At 38.2% G+C, this 21484-nt stretch overlaps 1 protein-coding gene across 5 annotated transcripts in view; it reads right to left on the bottom strand.

Annotated features, from left to right (window-relative positions):
- PEAK1 (pseudopodium enriched atypical kinase 1) overlaps positions 1-21484 on the bottom strand; it is a 118173-nt gene that overhangs the window by 9078 nt on the left and 87611 nt on the right. For 4 of the 5 annotated variants that reach the window (XM_068695850.1, XM_068695849.1, XM_068695851.1 and 1 more), the window contains 3 exons: positions 19033-19149; positions 16912-17108; positions 7120-7868 (listed from right to left, as the gene is read on the bottom strand). In XM_068695850.1, the coding sequence (XP_068551951.1) occupies positions 7120-7868; positions 16912-17108; positions 19033-19149 (1063 nt within the window). The remainder of the gene's footprint in view (positions 1-7119; positions 7869-16911; positions 17109-19032; positions 19150-21484) is intronic. The other variant, XM_068695853.1, reaches the window with a different exon arrangement.

The raw sequence follows: 21484 nt of genomic DNA, 5'->3' as shown, positions 1-21484 counted from the left end.
CCATGCCCTTCAAGTCCCTGGCCTTTTTCTTGAACAGCCAGCCATGGAGACCATCAATTCCAGCTGTAGAAAATTCTGTAAGTTGCAAGCCAGCTTTTCTTGTTTTGTTATTACTTAAAGGACCTAATCCGAAATATTAACTAATCACAGAATCGTAGGGGTCGGAAGGGACCTCTGGAGATCATCAATACCAACCTCCCTGCTAAAAACAGGTTCCCTACAGTAGGTTTAGCAGGAAAGCGTCCAGGTGGATACTCTTAAAATATATATATATAAAATTAAGCGCTCTTTAATGTCAAGAAAAGCATTAAAAAAAGGCAGTTGCCCTTAGCAACCACACTGTACCTCATGTTACCCCCAGAGGAGTTCTAATGCCACCTGCCAGATAAAAATGATAGTCTATCAGGAAAAGAAAATCTGCAGAGTATTTGCTCTTAAAGCAATTAACACTTTCCAGTTTGGTGAATAGCATTTTGGTGAAAGGCATTTTTTCAAAAGTTCATGAGAATTACTTCTCCTTGCCTATAAAAACGGAAAAGAAAAGGAATCAAAACTGATTTCTAGTTCTTAATGATAGTCCTAGGCAGCCCCATTTTCCTACTTACTTCAAAAAAGCACTCTCAAATGTATTACTGAAATTTCAGTTAAAATAACAGGATACTAGTACTTTGCATGTCTCAAACATCAGCCTCAGTTCACTCATTTTTAGAAAATATCCCCAGTCCTAGAATTGTACTAGTACAAAAGCACAACTTCAGTAGGTCTCTCTGTGGATGTGGCAATGCTCCCTTGGAATTTAGAAACGACCGGTCATGCAAGATACCTGCACCAAAAGGCATGCAGCTGTTAGGGCGCAGTATGCTGCCTCTGCCCTTTTCTTCTGAGTTAGCAGAACAGGCCTGCAGGGCAATTGTATCTGTATGTTGCCAGCTGGATCATCCTTAAGAAGTGCCTTCCTGGCCTATTAAAAAACACCCTGAAAGGGAGTTGTCATTCTCCATTGTCTCCCTTTTTCCTACTATTTAATCTTATTTCAGTCTTTTCTTCATTCCTAACCCTCTGATTCTTGTTACTCTTTTCTGGTTTCTTGCATATTTATTACATCTTTCTGAAGAATGGTACCCTATAATGAATACAATATTCCAGTTAAGACCTCTTCAGCATCAAGCAGAACAGAAACATATATATAATGATCCAAGGGTGAAAAAATCACTGATTCCACTATTCATGTTGTTTATTAAAACCTTCAAGTCACTGTCAACTCTACAGTCTGAATCCACAGCAGAGCCAAAGGTTTCCAAACATCACCTCTCAAACATGAGATTTTGTTTCAGACGCCTCTCAAACAAGAATGGAGATGCTAATTCCATGCTTGCTACAGTGACTTCGGAGGTTATCTTTGTATCAACGAAACAGACATCGAAGACTAAATGGTATTTTGATTACCATCAATACTAAAGTGATTGCACTCATCAGAACAGATTTTCCATCCTTATTCTGTTGTTGAAGAAGATAAACAATAAAAAAAAAAAAATCTAATCTCTTAAATGCCCAACAATGATGGCTACCAGACACTTTTCTTACTTCTGTTCAATACATGCAAGTGTATGGATACACCAACATGCATGCAGTATCTTCCAGAACAAGACAGCTGAAATCTGATTAGGGACGTATTTTCTGCTTCTTGCTTTTTGTTTACAAACAACATGCTGTGAGAAGTGGAAGAGGCAGCTGCCTTATTTAAACTTGGTTAAATTGGTGACTATACAAGCACTAAAATTTGTACACTAGATATTCTGTAATTGACAAAGGGGAATGGAAAGCTAGGCTGTCTAGGAACAGCATGCAGAGGCTGAAGTATGAATCAGACACCCGTCTGAATTAATAAAACTGTTTCTAAAAGGAAGACCTGCAGTAATCCGATGGTCCTTTAAGCGTTTGATTACTCTTCAGACTTCTGCTGTGAAATCCAGCTGCATGAGCCCAGGTAAGTACTGGGCTTTGAGACTGTAGAGTTCAGATTCCCATTGTACTAGTATCTTATTAGAACGGGGAAAATGTACTGCAAGCAGTAGAGACAAACTACAGTTTCTTATTGATCTGTTCTGAGACAGTTCATAGAATGAAATTTCATTTACTGACTTACACTGGATTACCTGGAATCAGAAAAAATATGGGCCAAGAATCTTTGTGCTATTTTATCATTTTCTGTGCTGTACTTTCTATTAGGAACTGTATTTTATATTGAAGTTTTGCAAGAGTAGTGAATGCTACTCTTTAATACCATTAATGGGTAATAATGCTTACCTTTGCATTTTGTATTGGCATAACCCCACTATCACCTAAACTACAATCTGAATGACCAAGATTTAAAATTTTTAAGATGGGTTGAGTTCTGGTAAGTTAAGCAAAGTCTACCTTTACCTTTAAAAACATTTAGGGGACAGGTTGTGAAATTTGATGCCCTCATTGACAGTTAGCAGTTATGGGCTGCTTGTGATGAAGTGCAAAAGAAACTGATATAGAGCTTCTTTTCTGTCAGTGGCAGTTAATGCTATCTCAAAACTGTGAGCAAATATACAACCCAGTTTTCTTTGCATGATATTTAAAGCTTTTGTCTGTTTCAGTCATCAACTCTAAAAAAAAAAAATAAATACAGAAATCCTGTGGCCTTTTCTGAGAGCTATGATGAAAGGAGTTGGTTGATCTGGGTTTGGCAAGCCTTATTTCTAGTGCTGATAACAGGATGGTTGTTCAAAAGATGAAGCAACACCAGTAAAAAGTCCTTCCATATGATGCAAGAAAGCAATGCGAAGAGAGATTTGAGTATGAAGGAATAGAAATTTTCCACCTTCTTTTCACTGGCATGCATTGTCATCCTGTGACTTTCCTTTAGTGCATCCATAGGACAAGGTTCTCTATATCCTGCCATTTCAAAATCTTTTTTTTTTCCTCCCCCATTCACAAAGAAGCAAGATTTTAATGTTTCAGGGCTTCTAAAAACTTCTACATTAGCTTCTATTTTTCCATTATGTGTCCAGTAGCCTACTGTGCCATCAGCTGACTTCCATTTTACCAGCAGGGAATCTCATTTCCACTCTGTCCTATGCATTTTACGGGACATCGGTGAACTTAAAGATGAATGTAGTGGGAAATGAATTTACAAGTGCTGAAAATGAGAAACACAGAAGATCACAGAGACTGCACCATCTGTGCTACTTTGTTGTATTACACACAGGGACAACTGCAAATGAAATTCTGTGTAGAATGAAAGCTTGCTAATCCCAAATTGATAGCTTGTTCTTGGCACGATTTTTTTTTTTTCTCCAAGAAGGCCAGTTTGATCTCTGATTGACCTCATTTTCTTGATCTGGCCTTGGAACAGAGTGACTGACTTTTTAACAATGTGCCAAAACACAGAATTCTGTGCTGCTATGACTGAACTTGGAATGGGCTAAAAGTTTAACGTATATAGCTTTATTTTGATCATGACATTCAGGGATGACTTCTGAGAACAGTTCTGCCAGGCGCCACTAGGGAACTGTATTAATCAAAAAAAACCAACAAATATTAACACACTTAGTGACAAACTAAACAAAACCAGGAAATAGTTTCCTAGTTGCAGCTGACAATGATCAGCTATATTCAGCCCAATACTATTTAATTCTGCATTGCTCTATTTTATACTTGGATTGGGAACCCTAGCAAAAATCTTAAGGTTTTAATGCATGAAGAATTTCTGCTATCAAAGCAATACATTTTTTTTAACTGCTCCTTTTGAGCTGTTTGTACCTTTGCAAGTCCCACTAACCTACCTAAATTACACTGCAGTATGTGCCTGTGTCCAGAAATCACATGGTACAGGTACCTCAGCACATTGTTTTCTTTACGTCTGTGTTATTCTGTATGGACTCTGAACCATGACTTCTGTGTCATATATCTATGACATCATGCAGTAACTTCCTTGAGCGTTTGATACTGAAAGTAGAAGTAGTTTCCTCCACCTGACTGACACAGTAATTAATCTTGCCTAACCATTACTCATCCAGAGTAATCACATTCTTCCTCTTTCTTTTTTTTTTTTCTCTGAAGATCCCCATCATATTGCTGCCATATTAAGTCTCCTTAGGGATATTAAGAAGTGGATGTGTCCAGTCCACTCTGTACAAAAAATTGGTAGTCACTTCTGCTTTTACTGTAGTATAACCTTTTCCCTACATATTTGGAATGACTGATCTACCGGCTACTTAGAAGATGATAGTTGTACCGAGTGAAGGAAAAATACCTCAAAGACTGGAATTTTATGAAAACCTTTCTTGTAAGGGAACATCTATTTTTGCTATTTGGAAAAGTAGTTCTCTAACGGTGACTTGTTTTTATTTGCAATGTTTCAATCAAAATAATTTCCACATGGCTTCCTGCAACACTTTGGCACAGGTTGTTTACTAACAGATTAGGTGAAAGAGAAGAAGCACAATACAATGCTTTGAAACTACACACTCCTATAAACCATGCTTCCTCTAATATCCACACCAAATGGAAAAAGCTGCACTTGTTCTGCACCAAATTTATCAGATCATCTTCAGTGACAGCACCAGATTTTGAAGGGTGCATGGGCATATTCACCTGCACAAAAGGCTCGTTCTTCTAAATTTAACTCAGCAGTAGTCAAACGGTTAAAGCTTACATTTTAACAGTGCTTTTATAATTATACTTTTGGAGATAAGAAATTAACATTACTTTTTTTTGGCTTGTGCATTAAGATCCATAATCCCTTCTGGGGGCAAATCTCTTGTTTCCTACAAATTGAGAAATAATAATAATAAAACACATTATTACAATGTTTCTCAAATCTAACGTGAAAACTGGAGAACTTAGAAAGCATCTGAATTGTTAGGCAGTGTTGCTTGGCTTTTGCTACTTTCCCACGATCAAAAGTAATAGGAAGGCTATAGTTTGGATTCACTATGCACACCATTAATTTTCATCTCGCTGTTCTTGCCATCCTGTTTTGGGGATGAGGGGGTTAAAATGACAGAAATGCATAGCGTATTTGTTGGAGGTAGATGATTATGTAATTTGGCTTATATAAGAATTACCCATGGTAGTAAATCTGGTACATTTGTTGAAGCTAAATTCACAAAATCTCCATGTAATCTAAGAGCAATCTGTTGTTAGGAGATATTGTAAAAATTGTTCCGGATCAATGACCTACAAGTCAAAGTTCAACTTAGCAGCAAATGTTAAGACAAAACCAGTGTTAGTACATTTCAACTTCAAGGGGAAAATCCGATAAATCCAGTTTAAAGATGGCTATATAAATCAGTACATTGGTGTAGGGAATACAACAATAAAATCAAGCACCAGAGAAACAAGGAACTAAAGAGAACCCAACTTAACTGAATGTGAAAATGAATGTGAAATAGTTTAGGTATGTGAAAGAGAAAATGAAAACAAAACAGTAATCCTATATGCTGATCCTGCCTGGTTTGTACAGAAGTCAGAGTACATCTGTAGCGAGAGTATCTTCCAATATCACATTAACTGGAAGAGAGCGTATTTCCAAGAATAACTTTTTCTTTTAACACGACAGCACAACAGTTCACTGTGACCTCCCACTCAATGATATTTTTATGGATACTTCACTCACACTTGAGACCATCACACCTATTATACTGTAATAAATTTTCTTAGTCTGAGAACTACTTAAGACAATATCTGAAGTATAACAGAAAATAACATGGCACATATTTTTGACGATGCTACGTTGCTGTGCTCTCTTCTTACTAGCTTTGTACGAGAGCTCTATTCTCCTAAATATCTTGTAGAAAACAAAAGCATCAGTCCTGCCTGCGCAGACAAGAATCATAGTAGTGGTAACCCAAACCTGTATATATAAAAAATACTACCTGGGATCCCAGAAGCCATGATTTTGGCATCACTGTATTAAAAACAAAACAAAAAGAACCTGAGTCAGACCAGACTTGATTCTGCAACTAGACTAGATTAGCAGATAGATTCGTGATCTGTTTCTCAGCTGTTTAGTACCACTGGTCATGGCATCCATATTTCATTTCAAATCTTTTCAAAAAGAGAGCCTTGGTAAACTGAAGAAATATAAGTGACTATGCCCACAAATCTGCCTTAAAAAGATGCCGCTTCAGGAGAAAATATCAGTTGAAACAAGCTTACCCTTCATTTATTTATTTTTATATCTTTCTTGTAAGCAATAATGCAGGAGCAATAGTGACATTTTATTCCTGTAAAACTCCACCTTTCTGAGAACACCAACAGGCTCTATTTGGAATAATGGATTACACCTCACATCTGTGCTGGGTAATAGCTGTTGTATCTCAGTTTCCACAGGGAGGAGTCAGAAGTTCAGTGATTTGCTCAAGGTCACACAGGAAGTCTGACAGGGCTATGACTCTCAGCTGTCTTTCTTCCTATCATCCTACCAGAAAACCCTTGAGAACTGCAGAGATGCAGCGCTCAGAAAAAATTACCTATATAAACCTCATCAAGTTACAACACCTAGCGAGATAGCTGCCAACTATTCATTAATATATTAGCAGTAAGTCTAGTAAATCTTACTTCTTTTATGCTCTAGCTGAACAATAACCTAGACACAAATCAATTGTTTCTTTAGTAAAAGGCAACAAAACCAACACTGATAAATTCCACTTTTTAAGTATAGCTTATAAAGCAGCACCGATGGCTAGAAGGGAGATTTTGAAAGGCTGGTAATGAATGCTGGTGACAATGTAAGGCTTTGTATGGGAACATAGAGACACACTACTCTAGAGGTTATGTTTAAAATTACAAATCTCTGAAAATGTAAAACTTGAAAAATATTATGTCATTAAGAGCGATGATTTAGTATCATCTGATTAAGTATTTGAACATAGGTTCTTCTGCATGCAGATTAGTATTGCAAACGTGGTTCTTTATAGAAGGAAATGCCTGTATGTTGGGGATTCTTACATTTCACACAGCGCTACAAGCAGCACTGACTTTTATTTGTAGGACCAACCACAAGTGGGAGTGTTGCTGATTACGGTTATTGTCATTATATTCTGTCCCTGATATCTAGGGTTCCCATTATTCAACCCCTCTTACCTTGACTGCATAATTGTTGAGAGGATCTTTTGCGTAAGAAGCTGGGTAGTAAACTGCATCGCCTGCCTCACAACACGGCTTGTCACTGGTTAGCCTGAAATCTGACCAGCTGTCAACTCCAAACCGCAGCTGGTCTTTTTGTCCGGCCATGAACAAGTCTTCACATTTAAGTGCCAGCTTCTTCAGTGAATCGGTGTGAAGGCTTCGGATTTTACCTACCACTTCTTCTCGGTTTTCAATTCCTCGATAAAGTGCTTGCCTTTGCGGCTTCTGGACACCCTTGCCCTGCTTAGTCTGCGAGATGCGTCTCCCCGTCAGAGACTCCATGCTATTGGAACACCGGTCCCTAATACTGATAGTGGTTAGGCTGGAAACACTGTTAGTTGCTGAGGTGGTCGTCCTTAACTTTTCTGTAGGCCTGTCCAAGGAATCTCCCGACTCGTTGTCCAGCACCTTGAGCTCCAAGCTGACTGAAGAGCAGGCACTGCTTGCTTCCCAGTGGGTGTCGATGTCGTAGGTGGGGTTGGCCACAATGCACAGATTGTTCTCAAGAGCCTGCTTCTGGAGATCTCTGGGACTTGGCTCTGTGTTAGCTCTCAAAATTGTTTTTTTCGGCAGTGGAGGTGGTGTTGGCTGTAAGCTGTTTGTTGTCTCCTGATCTACTAGTCCTCCAAAGGCAATGGCATCATCCAATGCTCCCTTCGGTTGCCTTGGCTGTTTTGGAGGTATCATGGCTGCTCTGGATTGTCCTGTGTAATGAGAAAGCAATTGGATCAGAAGATTTAAGTACTTTGCTGCTCATATCTGCACTTTTCAACAAAATTTATGAAGGCAAAAGAAAAAAACTGAGTAGGACACCCCCACACCCCAATATGGCAAAAACCTAAATACATACCTGAAATGGTGAACTAATCAGAAAGCAAAATGACTAATCAGCATCACGCAGAGATTACCACATACAGCCTGCCTTTATTTGACCTTGGCCTATAGACTAAAATCAGTTTCAGTGTTGACAATGCCGGCATTTTATATCACATGGCATTAATGACAAAAAAGTGCAAGCAAAAACCAAAAGTCAGTTTTGGCACTTGGCCCAAATTTCTGTTTCAGTAATGATGCTCAGCTTCCCTTAATTCTGCCTGCAGTCAATCAAGTATAGTGGTGTTCTTTACTTCCCATTCAAATACGCTGAAACTATGGGTGGATGCTGTTAAGTGGCTTTGTGAGCTATTTCTCTGAGAGATGCACTTCACTGGCAGGTGAGATGATCTTTTTTATATATCCTCATAATCGTCTGTAAAGCTCTTGATCACTTTGATTTGAAATGTGCTAAAGCGGCTGAAAGCATTGTTCCTGAAGATTTCTGGTTTAAATTCTGATACAAATAACATAATTCAGATACTTCAGCAGTCACATCAGAAAGGCAAGATTGCCCTTGCAGATTCCTTAGCTGAAAACAAGGAAGTTACACCTACTTCACTGAAGCTGACAAGTGCATTTCCACTGGCTTCAGTGAGAGTAGGATTATATTTTGAGATTACCCAATAATTTAAAAGAGTCACCCAACCACAACTATCTAATAAATTTCCCTTACTCATTTGCCACAGGCACCTTTGCTGACAGTGCTGAGTTCATAGATAACGTGATGGAGATTAAGTCAAGATTCCAAACAGTGGGTCAATGTGTACAAAAACATGGGATTTCCTCTGAGAGGGTGGTTACATTTGAGTGTGTGTGCTTCTAGGCAAGATAAACATCCCATCCTGTGTTTTGGATGAATTTTAGAGAGGGCTATTATGTTTTGTAACTGCCAGAGTTCTCGGAAATAAAGAATAAATAAATGACAGCAATATAAGAGAGAATTGAAAACAAACAAACAATAAACAGACAATACAAGTGATCAACTGGCTGCTGTTTGGGACAATTAAGCAGTTATTACTCATAACAATATGAGACTTTTCCACTCTTAATAATCAACCGTCATTTTCAGAGAAGTTATTTTATATATTTTCTACTATTCCTGTTTTTGCAGCTATAGCACAGCAGACATGAAATGGATGCTCTGCATAATAGCAGTTGAGCATCTTTACCAAAAAGGATAAGCCAGCAGAAAGATGCCACAAATGTTTGACTATTCTAGTAAGATACATTTTGAATCCCTGTAAAGAGAGGACTACATCCACACACAGAATAACCTCGAGCCTTGAATTCCTAATGATTGTTCTCTTCTCAACCATTCCAAGGAGAAAACATCACAAGTGAAAGTTGTATCTCTATCTTTTGTTTAAGCTCAAGAAACATTCAGAAAAGCCTTATGGATTTTGTGATAAGCCTGGATATTCCGATGTTTAAAAACTGAATTTTGAGCAGGAAATTCTATTACCTTTGTCTGTGCACTGACAGTGGATCTTTAGAACCTGATCACTGGGGAAAACTGCAGAGGGCTACTCCCCTGTGTCATCACTTCTTAGCTCGCACAAAAATGCTCGAAGGCTAGAAATACTGCAGAATTCCTGTGTGTCTCTTTCAAACCATTGTAAAGGTCGCTTAAAAAAATACAGCACTCTGTACCCTCTACTGCTCCTTTCTGATACCAGTTCTGCAGCGAACGTGCTCTACAGAGGCTGCTCTTCCTGTCAGCTTTTGATGTGCTGCAACACTTATGTGGTGTTGGTGCCAGTTGAGCATTACAGAAACTGTATTAGAAATGTACTTTTTGCAGACACGAAGAGTGGCATGATTCATAGTCAAAAGCAGAATTGATATCTGCATGCCAGAATCACACACCCAAATGCCACAGTCTTTTGCACAACCTCGAGACCAGTTCATTTCTGCTTGCCCGTTTTTCTGACTCATCCAAACACATGTCATCTTCCATACTAATTCCTTACTCTTACAAAATCCGTGACCTATGTACTTCTCCTCCTGGCAACATTCTGTGTTACAGATCACTCGTCTGTTTTATAATTCTTCCCCTCTTCCCCACTATGCTAAAATAGACTAACTGTTGGGGCTTGGAGAAAGGCTCCGATTTCAGTAGGCAGTTTCCTAATACGCCTCGTCTGTGTGATTTTCTAATCTTGTAACAGCAAGAAAACGCGTTAGAGCAAGATGCACATTTCAAGCAGTAGCAGGCAAAACCCTCTCCAAGAAAGGTAAGATTTGTATGTTTCTTGTTGATTCTCTTTTCTGTCTGCTCTAATGGCCCTGTTCCAAAAGCCATTCAAACCGGGGGATTGTTGCGACTGCAACCAGTGACTTTCACCAGTTGTAGCTTTTGCATAACTTTTGGAACTGACATCAAGACATAATTGGAGAAGCTCTTCATAACCAGAAATTGTCTTTGCAGATGTCTGGTGGTGGTGGCAAGATCCAGAGAACTGCATTCATTGGCAGTGTTTATGTAGTTTCTTTTTCAAGTATTCTCAACTGAGGAAAGTGAGTTTATAAAATGTGTCATGTTACAGTGTAGTTTATCCCCACAAGAACCAGGTTTTCCATACTGAAATCTATCCACCTGGATTACGTGTTTGAAAAACTTCATATCTGAACTGTTTTTATGCTGACTTCTTAACCTTGTACACTTCTTTCATGCCCATACGACCAGGCCTTCCAACTCAGCCTTTCCCAAGCATGGTATGGCTACTGCATGCCTTTTTTTTTTTTTTAATCAATGCCTAGGAATAAAAAGTTTGTCTTAAATTTTGAAGACACGAGAACATTCTTTTGCACCCAAGCAGTACCAAAGCATTTTGTTTTTCTTGCCTGACACTTCCTTCTCTCCTTGCACACTTGAAAAACTCCATTTCCTTACCTACTGTACAGACTTTCTGATATTACAACATTACAAGGTGAAAAGGAGAAATGGGCACAATATTAAGCAACTGCTTACAAAGATCTTTGAGGCGGCTTCTAGGCTGTTCAAGAAAGAAAAAAATTAACTCCTTATAGAGAACCTTAAAGAATTCTACAGTATATCATCTTGCACTGTAGAATACTACTGCACTATTTTAATATTAATACTGCAGACACCACACAGAGGTATGAAACTCTAAATCAGACCTAAAAAAATATAAATCACTTTATTTCTCTAGGTAACTCATTTATCATCAGAGCTTGGCATTGCAACCTGTTTATATTAGCTCATTAAACTATCAAATCTGACACAGTGTGCTCAGATTTAACTCAATTTTGTATCTCATAAGCATGTTTTTCATATAGTAACAATGTTCAGATTTCTTGCTACCACCATGTATCTATATTTTTTGGCTTAGATCAGATCAGCAGCATGCATTGTTGAGAAATTTCAAAACTGTGAAGGAAAATGCTTCTTTAATTGGAAAAACAACTCTTGGTCAATCAGGCAAGCCAAGTAGGTGACGTGCTGCATGCTTCCATTCTTCCTTGAATAGACCTGCTCCTGAGACACATATCGTTCTACAATACATGATGTGTGTAAGTTCAGTACTACAACTTCAACAGGCCGCTTCTGTACATTCTCCAAACTCTTCTTGCTCTTGACGTTGTAACCTGTCCTACATTTTCCTTTATTCTTGAAAGCAATCTTTTCTGATTTTATGACATTGCCATCTCTGATCCAAGGATAACTTCCCTTGTGGGAACATGTGAATTAGAAAATGCCTGAAAACAATATTCTAGTATTCATTATAGTGACTACACTATCACCATGGTTTTTAACTGTGTTCTCAGTTTTAGTGACCACTCTGGTGCTCTTTAATCTCTAGCTCCCCAGAGGAGGGACTTAGATGAATGAACAGGACCCACAGGGCTAAAATGACTCACACCTCTGCTGCTGTCCAACTTACCACACCAGCTTGACAAAGATTTCACATTTTGCATTGCCAAGGAAAACAAAAATGAACTATCATCCACATGCAACATGGGTAACCAACCTTCCAAGACCAAGTCCATCAAAACCCCAACAGAATAAAGTCAAAACTGTGGACTCTGTACACTGCAGACCATTGAGGAAGAGGAATTTTCGAATGGCTTCTTACATGCCTGCAGAAAACCCCCTGTAAGACAGGGCTGGGCCAACCACACGGCCGGATCTTGGAGTGGTCCAACAGTGTTAGCTCTGGCAACCTCAGCTTACTTGTTTCCATAGCCAGGAATGGAGTCAGACGTCCTAGTAATTTCCACGTCAGTATATCCCCATTTCATATCACAAAACACAGCCATAAAGGCTGATTAGAGTATTCATTAAGTAAAATCCTTGAGAGCTACAGGTTGGCCATCTCCAATGTACACATTATCCCTTTTCTGGCCTTGTTTCTTTGCGCTTAGATATTGATCATCCTTTACAATCTACATTTTCATTATAGAATAGATGTGATTGGAAAAGTAGAAAGTTTGTATAAGTAGATCAGTTATACTGATCTTTCAAACTAGTAAAAATACATCACTCCTTAATGAACTCTCACCCTAATACAGATAACCAAATCATGAAAAAAAACACACAGATGCATAAAAGCATCTTCCAGCCACTGCAAAAGCATCCAACAATTCCAGTAAGTGCAGTACATGTGCACTATGCTATAAAATTATTCAATACACAGATTTACATGGATGTAATAGTTAATCCTGTTTTATATTCAGTTGTTTACAGTTAATTTGATAAACATCTTACTAGAATGACAATTTACTGAACAGAAAGAAAAACTGACATTTGTTAACTAACATTCATGGTGTAACTTCAGTTTCTCGTCAACACTTTGAGATTGCTCAGTACTATTCTATCCTGAGATGGGAGGTGGGTACTAAATAAATAAAAGCTCCAGCTCATCTGCCTTGGTGACTTCTCAGCTCCTGCTGCTGCCCGCCCTTACACCATGTTAAAGGTACTACCTGTACTAATACACATTACATAAAATGCATCACGTGGATTCTGTAATGACCGTTTGTCACTGAACCATCCAGTTTTAGTCAACAATGACTTCATCACCTTGTTTATAGCCTTGCTGAAGTACACTGCCCTGCTTGGACTTACTGACTGAGGCAATACTCCATGTATATGCTGTGATTTGTTTTTTTTTCCAGTGTCAGCAAACATAAAACTGAGAAACTTAGCCTCTTTTTTCCCCTTTTCTTTAGATGCAATGAGTAAAATAGTTGATAATGAAACCACCTATTCTTTTTTAAAGGATAGAAATGCTACTCGGAATTTATTTAGAATATTTTAACCTACCTACAGTGATGCAAATTCAATCAAGTCAATTTCCGTAATGAATTTTAAACAAGAAAAACTTAAGGATTTGTCAACGAAAGGATTTTAATCATCTAGTTCATTGCCTCCCTTATCATAAACCACAGGGCTTACCTGAATTTACTTCTGTTACAATTATGGGCACACCTTAAAATAGAAACATCCAAACCCAGAAACATCCAGGTCCCACCTTACAGGTTTGAACATTTGTGTGTTTCTACTTTGAGATTCAACTGGCTGCTCTGGATTTTATTTAGTCTGTTGTTTGTTGATACCAAAGGTATCCCTCATCACAGGTCTGCTCACCACATGACTACCTAGATCATGATCAAGACCGATCAGACTGTTTCTTTGATAAGCTGAACAGATCCAGCTTCTAGAATCTGTCACTACAAAGTGCCTGTCACAAAGTGAGGCCTTTTCAAAGCTTTTCTTTAGAGCCTACACAATTTCTTTTGAACGTTCTTCGACTGTGATCACCAGGGCTTGACAGTGGTCATGGCAGTTGTGTGGTAAAAATGAGACACACATAACCTCTCTACTCTGACTGAAGTGTCCTCCTGTTTATACATCCTGAGCTGTTTTATCCTATCATCATGATGGGTGTTCCTATTTCCTCAAAATCCCATCTTTTATGTTGTATCTGATTCTCAGAAGAGAATCCCCTATCTTGTAAGGCTTGCCTGCATTTTTTTAATTCCTAAACATATGATTTGACATGTTAGATGAAATAACAATTATAGCTCCTATTTTATAAATGAGCTTTCTCAAGTTTTGCATCTGCCATTTGGTACCTGACAAGTAATTGCTGACACAGTTTCAGTAATTGTGGACAGGACCATAAACTGCTGCTGGGACAACTGTGAGAGCTGGGGAGGGCCAAAACCAAACACACTTGAGGGCTGTACCTGCTATAAACTAGTACCTGACTACAGATGGAAACTTAGCAAGCTTTTCATTTCATGTAACGTGTCACAACTGAAGATGAGACATTTATCAAACTAAGGATATGATATGGGCTGCCTTTCCATAAAATAAGATACGGGTATGTATTAAAGTAGTATTTAAAAAGTCAATCTTGTGCATTATGCTGCAAATTGCTATGTTCACGATATATTTTCCAAAGTACTACACAAACTGTAGTATGTAACCATAAAAAGGTAACTGTAGATACAACTGCAGCTGAAGCAAAAGGCAAATGTAATCCAACTTGGTTATCTTACATTTTTTCTTACTATCCTTTCTTTCAGTTAAACACATTGTTTTTTGTTAACTGTACAAAGTGTATGATTTTGTTGCTTGGGTGATGTACGATGTGAGAACAAGTAGGAGTTACTCAGTGTCCCTACCTAGTTGTTTCTTGATAGCTATCTGAATTAGAAAGTGAGCTTGCTCGAATAAACCAGAAAAAAGTTTGAACAGCAGCCAGAGAACTCAGTGCCATTTAGGGTAGCATTGCTTTTAACAACTAGCAGCAAGCTTGCCAAGCCAGACCAAAAAGAGACTAAAAGTTCATTTAACTCATTTAACTCTTTCATATCTAAAACTTACTCTGGTGACAGTGAACCTGAAAAAGACCCAAAGACGAGGGTAAGATTTTGAATAAAACGCAAAGGGTTCAGAGTTTTGTATGGTTTTACAAAGAAACATTCACACAGAGGAATAATGCTGACAGAAGTGATCACAGAATCACAAAAACTCTTAGGCTGAAAGGAACATCTTGAGGTGCTCGAGTGCCCCCACCCACGGCTCAGGCAGGCAGGGTCAGCTGGAGCAGCCTGTCCAGGATCGTGGCCGGTTGGGTTTTGTGCATCTCTACTAACAGACACTCCACAACTTCTCTGGGCAACCTGTTCCAGTGTTTAATGATGTGTTATTACATTTCCCATGAGTTTACTACTCCCACTTTGTGAGATACTGTGGGAGGTCTACAAATGGAAGCACATTAGCTGTGTTGAAGCAGCTGCCATCAGGGTAATATCTTGCAGGAGAAAAGCGAGCTAAACTGAGTAAAGATTTAAATAAAACATTCACAATGTCATTGCTTTGGGTATGAAATGCAAGTAATCCCTTCACCACAGGAACACTACGGCTACAAAACAGCAATCTCACCACAAGAAATAAGTGGTATTTCACACATTAAATTATATAGTAGAAGCCATAAAAACTTCATCCTTTTATGTATCAGTCTAATTAGGAACATGGACTAATCAGGTTTTAAATAGATTTGGTGTAGCTAGATCTACTGTCTGGACTGTATCTGTAATGTAGGTATGTCATAAATACAGAAAATATATAGATACACACATATACATATATCACAATGAACGGAAAATGATTCATTAGGTCTTTTAATTCATTAAAGACCTAATTTAAATTCATTAATTCATTAGGTCTGAATTCCACCATAAAGGTCTAAATTTTAGTTCTTCTTGAGTTACAATTTCATGGTAGATATTCCCATAATTCTTGGGCAGGATATTTTCCTCTTTATTCTATCCAAACAATAAATTTAAACCTAATTCATGCTTTATTAGCAGAACACACTACATGTCAACCACTAAGTCACGTTTAAACAAAAAAAATCAACAATATTGCTAAATGTCTAAGGAATGTATGCACCTGAGGGTTTAAAAACATGGACCTCAGTCCCTCAAACATGTGTGGATATACCAAACTTATACTTGTGAGCCATCTCAATGCAGTCAGTTTGTTCTCGTCCAAATGCTTAATGTGCCAGTATGCTTGCACGATTGGAGCCTTACTGAAAAACTTGTATTTACACATTCCTGAAAATAAATAAATGAGGGATTTTTGCCCTTCTAGAAGACCTGGCTATAGACACTCCTAAATTCACAGTACTCCACATCAAAATGCTTCAGAACAGGAGGCTCACAATACTGGGAGATGCTTATTTGTCTTGTTCACTTGTATTCCAGAGAAGGGCTGCATACATGCACCTTTTTCATATGATTCTGGAATTCAGTGATAGTTGAATAGATTGTGCAGTACCTTTGGGATATTCCTATTTTAAACTTTTCTGAAAGAGCAAAAGTAAATTCTGAAACTAGGACAAGAAAGATTTTAGTCAACAGAAGAGGACTGCAAGTATTTTAACAGTTACTGATGAAATAAAATAAAAAGTCCTATCTTATGCTGCTTGGAAAAATACTGAAATCCCATTATAATTCTAAAAGCATTAGATTAATTTAGTCTGTATTTTATAGCTGCTTTTTGATAAAAAATCCTCCAAATAGATGATACAATGTGTCTCTGAAAAGCATCTCTGAGATATTTATCACTAAGGGCAATTAAAAGACTGCCTGGACATAGTTTTAAAATAATAGAAAAGAAAACCTTTGTGTTTGTTGAATCTTCACTTTCTTGGTTGTATCTCTCAGCATGAGTCAAGAGAATTTAATTTTCTATAGATACTAAAGAAGTGTGTCCAAAAACTAACTTTGTGAAAGCATATTGAGAAGTTATAAAGACAAGGTACTTCACAGCCTAGAAAGATACCCAAATTTTGATCTAACTTACATTTTTCTCTATGAGTATACACTTACCTAAGTTGCTGTATGTAGCACTGCAAGGATTTAAGTCGGGAGATTGTGAAGCTTCTTCCTTGTCTTCCTCCCCCAGCGGGACACGGACAGTCGATACAGGTATGACCGAGGCGCTGCCGCCATTGTCCTGCTTCACAAACACAGCTCTAGGAACACGAGGGGACAAATCCTCCAGTGTCGTGTCATCGGGCACTTGGCTGAAACAAACAAAACAAAATCACCTGGAGATCAAAGCTATGTACACTAGATCCTAATGGCAAAACACCGGATTTCCCATTATGTATCTTTAGTAGAGGGAATGAAATAAAAAAAATAACCTTTTTGTCCCCTCAGCCCCTTTTAATAATAACTTTCTAAAATATTTACTCTTCTTAATAAGAAGAAACAACTTTTGACTCAAACAGTAGCAATAGTTCATACCTTTCATTAAAAAAAAGGATAATAAAATGTTTTCCAGCTGGCTACAATCAGCATACGTACGCAGGAATGATTCTGCATAAAACATGCATAGAACTCATAGAACATCAGCAGGGATTAAGGTACTTTTTACCAATGAAAACAAATTTAGCTTAATCAAAAGTACCAGGGTATAGACAGGGGACTCTAAGTCTTAAAAAATGCGTATCATTTTAATGATACATTTTCATATACTGGTAGGATTTGGGGAACTAACACTTTGGGAAACAGATCAGTAGCCCATTTAACCTAGTAATCTGTTTCCCATATAAAATTCTCCAAGATTAAAATCCATCTGCTAATGTATTAGGGCAGCCACAGAAAGCCATGAAGACATTCCTCTGTATATGCTCTTAGCTATGGTGTTTTAATCGAACTATGATTACTTATAGCGCAGAACTGTGAACATCATGGATTCAATCAGCTTCCTGTGTATATTTACAGCAGTATGATTTAAAAATTTTGCATAATATATTAAAAAATACTCTGTTCAGGCTTAAAAAAGTCCTGGTGAAAACACAGCAGCAATTATCAATAATGTGCCAGATAAAACATGTCAGAGAGACCAAAAATATTTCCATGCCTTTATGCTCTCTCATTGACAGAAACAAATACTGATTATAGCCAAATCTCAAGAGCATATGTCCTATTCACTAGTTCTCATTATTCCAGTCTGCTCTAATAGAATGGCAACATTTTTAAGTATTTGTGACTTCCAGAAGGGATAGGGGTGAGGCACTTCCTCCAAAAAGATGGTCGCCACAGGTGATATCTGTACAGGTGTTTAATTTTCATGGTACAGATTTAAAACAAGACAACTTCTGATAAACAGAAACAAAAATTGTGCTTTTTTAAACAGGCAGAGCAGCTGAATTTCCATGATACAAATCCTTATAGGTGTGAAGAGAGATAATATCCCCAAAGAGTTAACATACATTATAGGCACAGGTCTTTCTATTCTAATCTAAAACCAAACTACTGAAAATCCTGATGCACAGTCTTCTTGCAATCCCAAACAGACTTCAAAGATTACAACATGCCAATAGTTTGCATAACACAAGACCCCGTGTACGGTGCAGCACACACATGCTGTTTCTACTCTCAGACTCATGAATTTTAACTGCAGGCTGATACAAACAAAACTCATTAGAACTTGTTAGTAAAGGAGAAAAAATGGCATGACTTCAAATAGCTGTAGTCTTTAATCAGCATTAACAATTTTGTTCATTTTTAGTACCATGCATAGCAATGGTGTGAAGAACATTCCAAGTGCCCTAAATATATCCACATTAAAGAGTTAACCTAAGACAATTTCAGAGTAAAGCATACATAAATATAAGCAGTGAAAAGGCTCTTAAGTTGATGAGAAATTAAACTAAAAACCCGTAGTTGCTGTGAATCATACATTTACCTGCATTCCTCAATAAGAACATTTTCTTTCAGAAAAAAATAGTTTCTATTAGCTTTACGGTTCTGTCATGGCCACATACCAGAATAATCACATTTCAAAGTAATTTTTTAGTATCGATTGGTGAGGTACAGAACAGACCCATTCTCCATACGAGACACATGCAAGCACATACACTAAACCTAAGCTCAAAAGCATTTTGCCAAACAACGTAAACCAACAGCTACAAAGGAAGAAAGAAAAAAAAAACAACTCACCCACTATACTCACTCACACAATTCCCCATTAAAGGAAATTCTTTCAGGGCCTTCTTGAGTCTTTTAATCATGTCTTGAAACTCTGGCGAGCCATTGATTCCACAGTGTTCTGATGTGCTACAAGTTGTGCAAGCTGTAAGCAACAGGCTGAACTCTGCACAGAGTGATACACCTACTGCACCTTAATGTTTACCTTAGGGGGTTGGTCCAGGGGCTTGCCAAAGCGCCCCGGGACACCACTTGGTTACAGCCCTGCCCTCTTAACTCTTCCACTGCCTTCGTGGATGAAAAACAGGTCACACACTGCTACATCACTGTTTTGGTATGACAACTATGGTCTTAGTCATGGTAATTAGCTACGGAAAAGGAGGTTCAAATTTCCAGAGAGGTTTGAAGCACTTAGACTAGCCTGCTGTTAAAAGTAAGGGGACATCTTGAACCTGGATCCAACCCATTTTAGTGTCTGAAATAAATACATATTAAGCTACAACGAAAAGATGTCAGGCCATGAAATCGGTGAGGAAATGCTTCCATGTAGCTTAACAGTGAACTGGGAGAGATCCTGAGATCAAGCACACATACAAGGTGTACTGACTCAACAAGCAAAAAAAAACAACCTGTAATCATCTCTGACATAACACAGAGAGAACAAAAGGGGAAAACCTCCTCACTCATTAAGCTACAAGGACCAAATGAACAATTGCTTTTGTTCATGCAGCAGTCTAAACAGTTAAAAAATATATTAGCATCTGAGAAAAGCAGACAGAGCAGCTGATAAACAAGCCCTTCTTTGAGATTAGAACCATTTAAGCCCCATTTTGTATAAATGTATATCTCCTTGTTGACTGCAAATGATACTGAAGCTATCCCCTTATTTGGGATATTTATAGCTATTTTGCCAGGGTGGATTCCTTGATGCCGTGCGTAAGAGCACATATTTAGCTTCTGTCATCGTGGGCACAGTCTGCTCCGTCCAAGCCCTTTTCTTTTTTCCCTTTCTTATTTCGGAAAGAAACTTCAGAGGAAATGAATTAATTACCTTAGAGAACTCTGCTCCTCGAGCACATGTGGCTGAAACTAAACAACGTCCAGGTAACAGACAGAGAAGCCCTCCATACACGGAGAGCACATTTGCTTTCCAAAGAAGCTGAATTATGCATAGCAAAAAGCCTGCATTAAAAAGGACTGTCCTTCAGATAACATGCCCCTGGATTCATATGCTTGTGATTCACATGTGTACAAGCTCAAAATCATTTTAAAAGCAGTCTTCTACAGGGCCAAATGCCTCTACTTCTTCCCTCAGGTTACCCTCCTCCAGTTTTTGGAAGATGATGTGGTCTAAAACTTTACTTAATTTTTTGGAATAGTAAGAATCCGGAAAGCAGACTGTGCAGTGTGTTATTTTTTATAAGGACAGTGGAATTACAGCTATCGTGTGACCTATATTTTCCTCTGTTCAGTGCACACCTTCTCAATCAGAGTGATTACTAAACAGCAATGAATATTAGGGCGATAAAGAGGTGAAATACTTGAAAAGAGTGATTCTGGAACTGTGTTCCTGCAGTAGGGTCAGATCTCAAGGCCAAGCTGAGGCAGTACAGTTCTGGTAAGGCAGCACTTAAGCCCAATTGGCAGAAATTTGTGACGGAAACTTAGAAAAGAGCTGACATGGCCTCAGAGCCTGCTCAGACTCTGATCTGCTCTGATGTCTACTCCACCAAGTGGACATCAACAAAGCAATAACCAATGGTAGTCATACAGCTTGAGATGAGAGAGCCTGATAAGGAAAAATATTTTTCTTTTATACAAGACATCTGTGGAACCTGTAGACATATTTAGTTTCAAAGAGATCCCTTTGAGACTCCCTCAGGCCCTACCTGTTTTAAGCTAATAAAGCTAAAAATAAAGCATAAATTTATTGAATAATGCTTGAGGAAAAATGCAGAGAGGTTAATGGCTTGGGAGGTGGTAAAAGGCCACCTTACAGAGGAACTTTCATTCAGAACCCAGACCCCTGCGTTTTTGCAAAACACTGAGCAGGGATGATCAGTGCTCAGGGTTAAATCAGAACACACTACGGGCATGGAAAACCCTTTCCAGTGGCTCACACAGTTCAGTTTCTCCACCCTTATTAGCCACACACAGTCAAGAGGAAAGTGAAAGAAACTTCACCAACTGGCAGTTCGCAATAACTAAGCCATAAAGTTTATTCCTAATTCCTATTATATAGAAGTTGGCTTATTCCTGAAGCATGAGAATTGATATTCCATTATTATTATATTTAAAATCTTTTATCATGCAATGTTGGCATGGATAATGGGAATACATTTCATAATCCAGGAAAGACATCCTGCTAAGCTCTTTAGTGTCAGCGAAAAAAAACGGCAACAAGTTCTGCAGATTAACTGCAAATTATAAAAATTGTTTATCGATTTTATGTTTTCAGTCTTTC

This window comes from Anas acuta, chromosome 12, assembly GCF_963932015.1.
Source record: "Anas acuta chromosome 12, bAnaAcu1.1, whole genome shotgun sequence".
NCBI lineage: Eukaryota > Metazoa > Chordata > Aves > Anseriformes > Anatidae > Anas > Anas acuta.
Note: the sequence above shows the minus strand (reverse complement) of the source record. Positions and strands in the feature narration are given on the sequence as shown.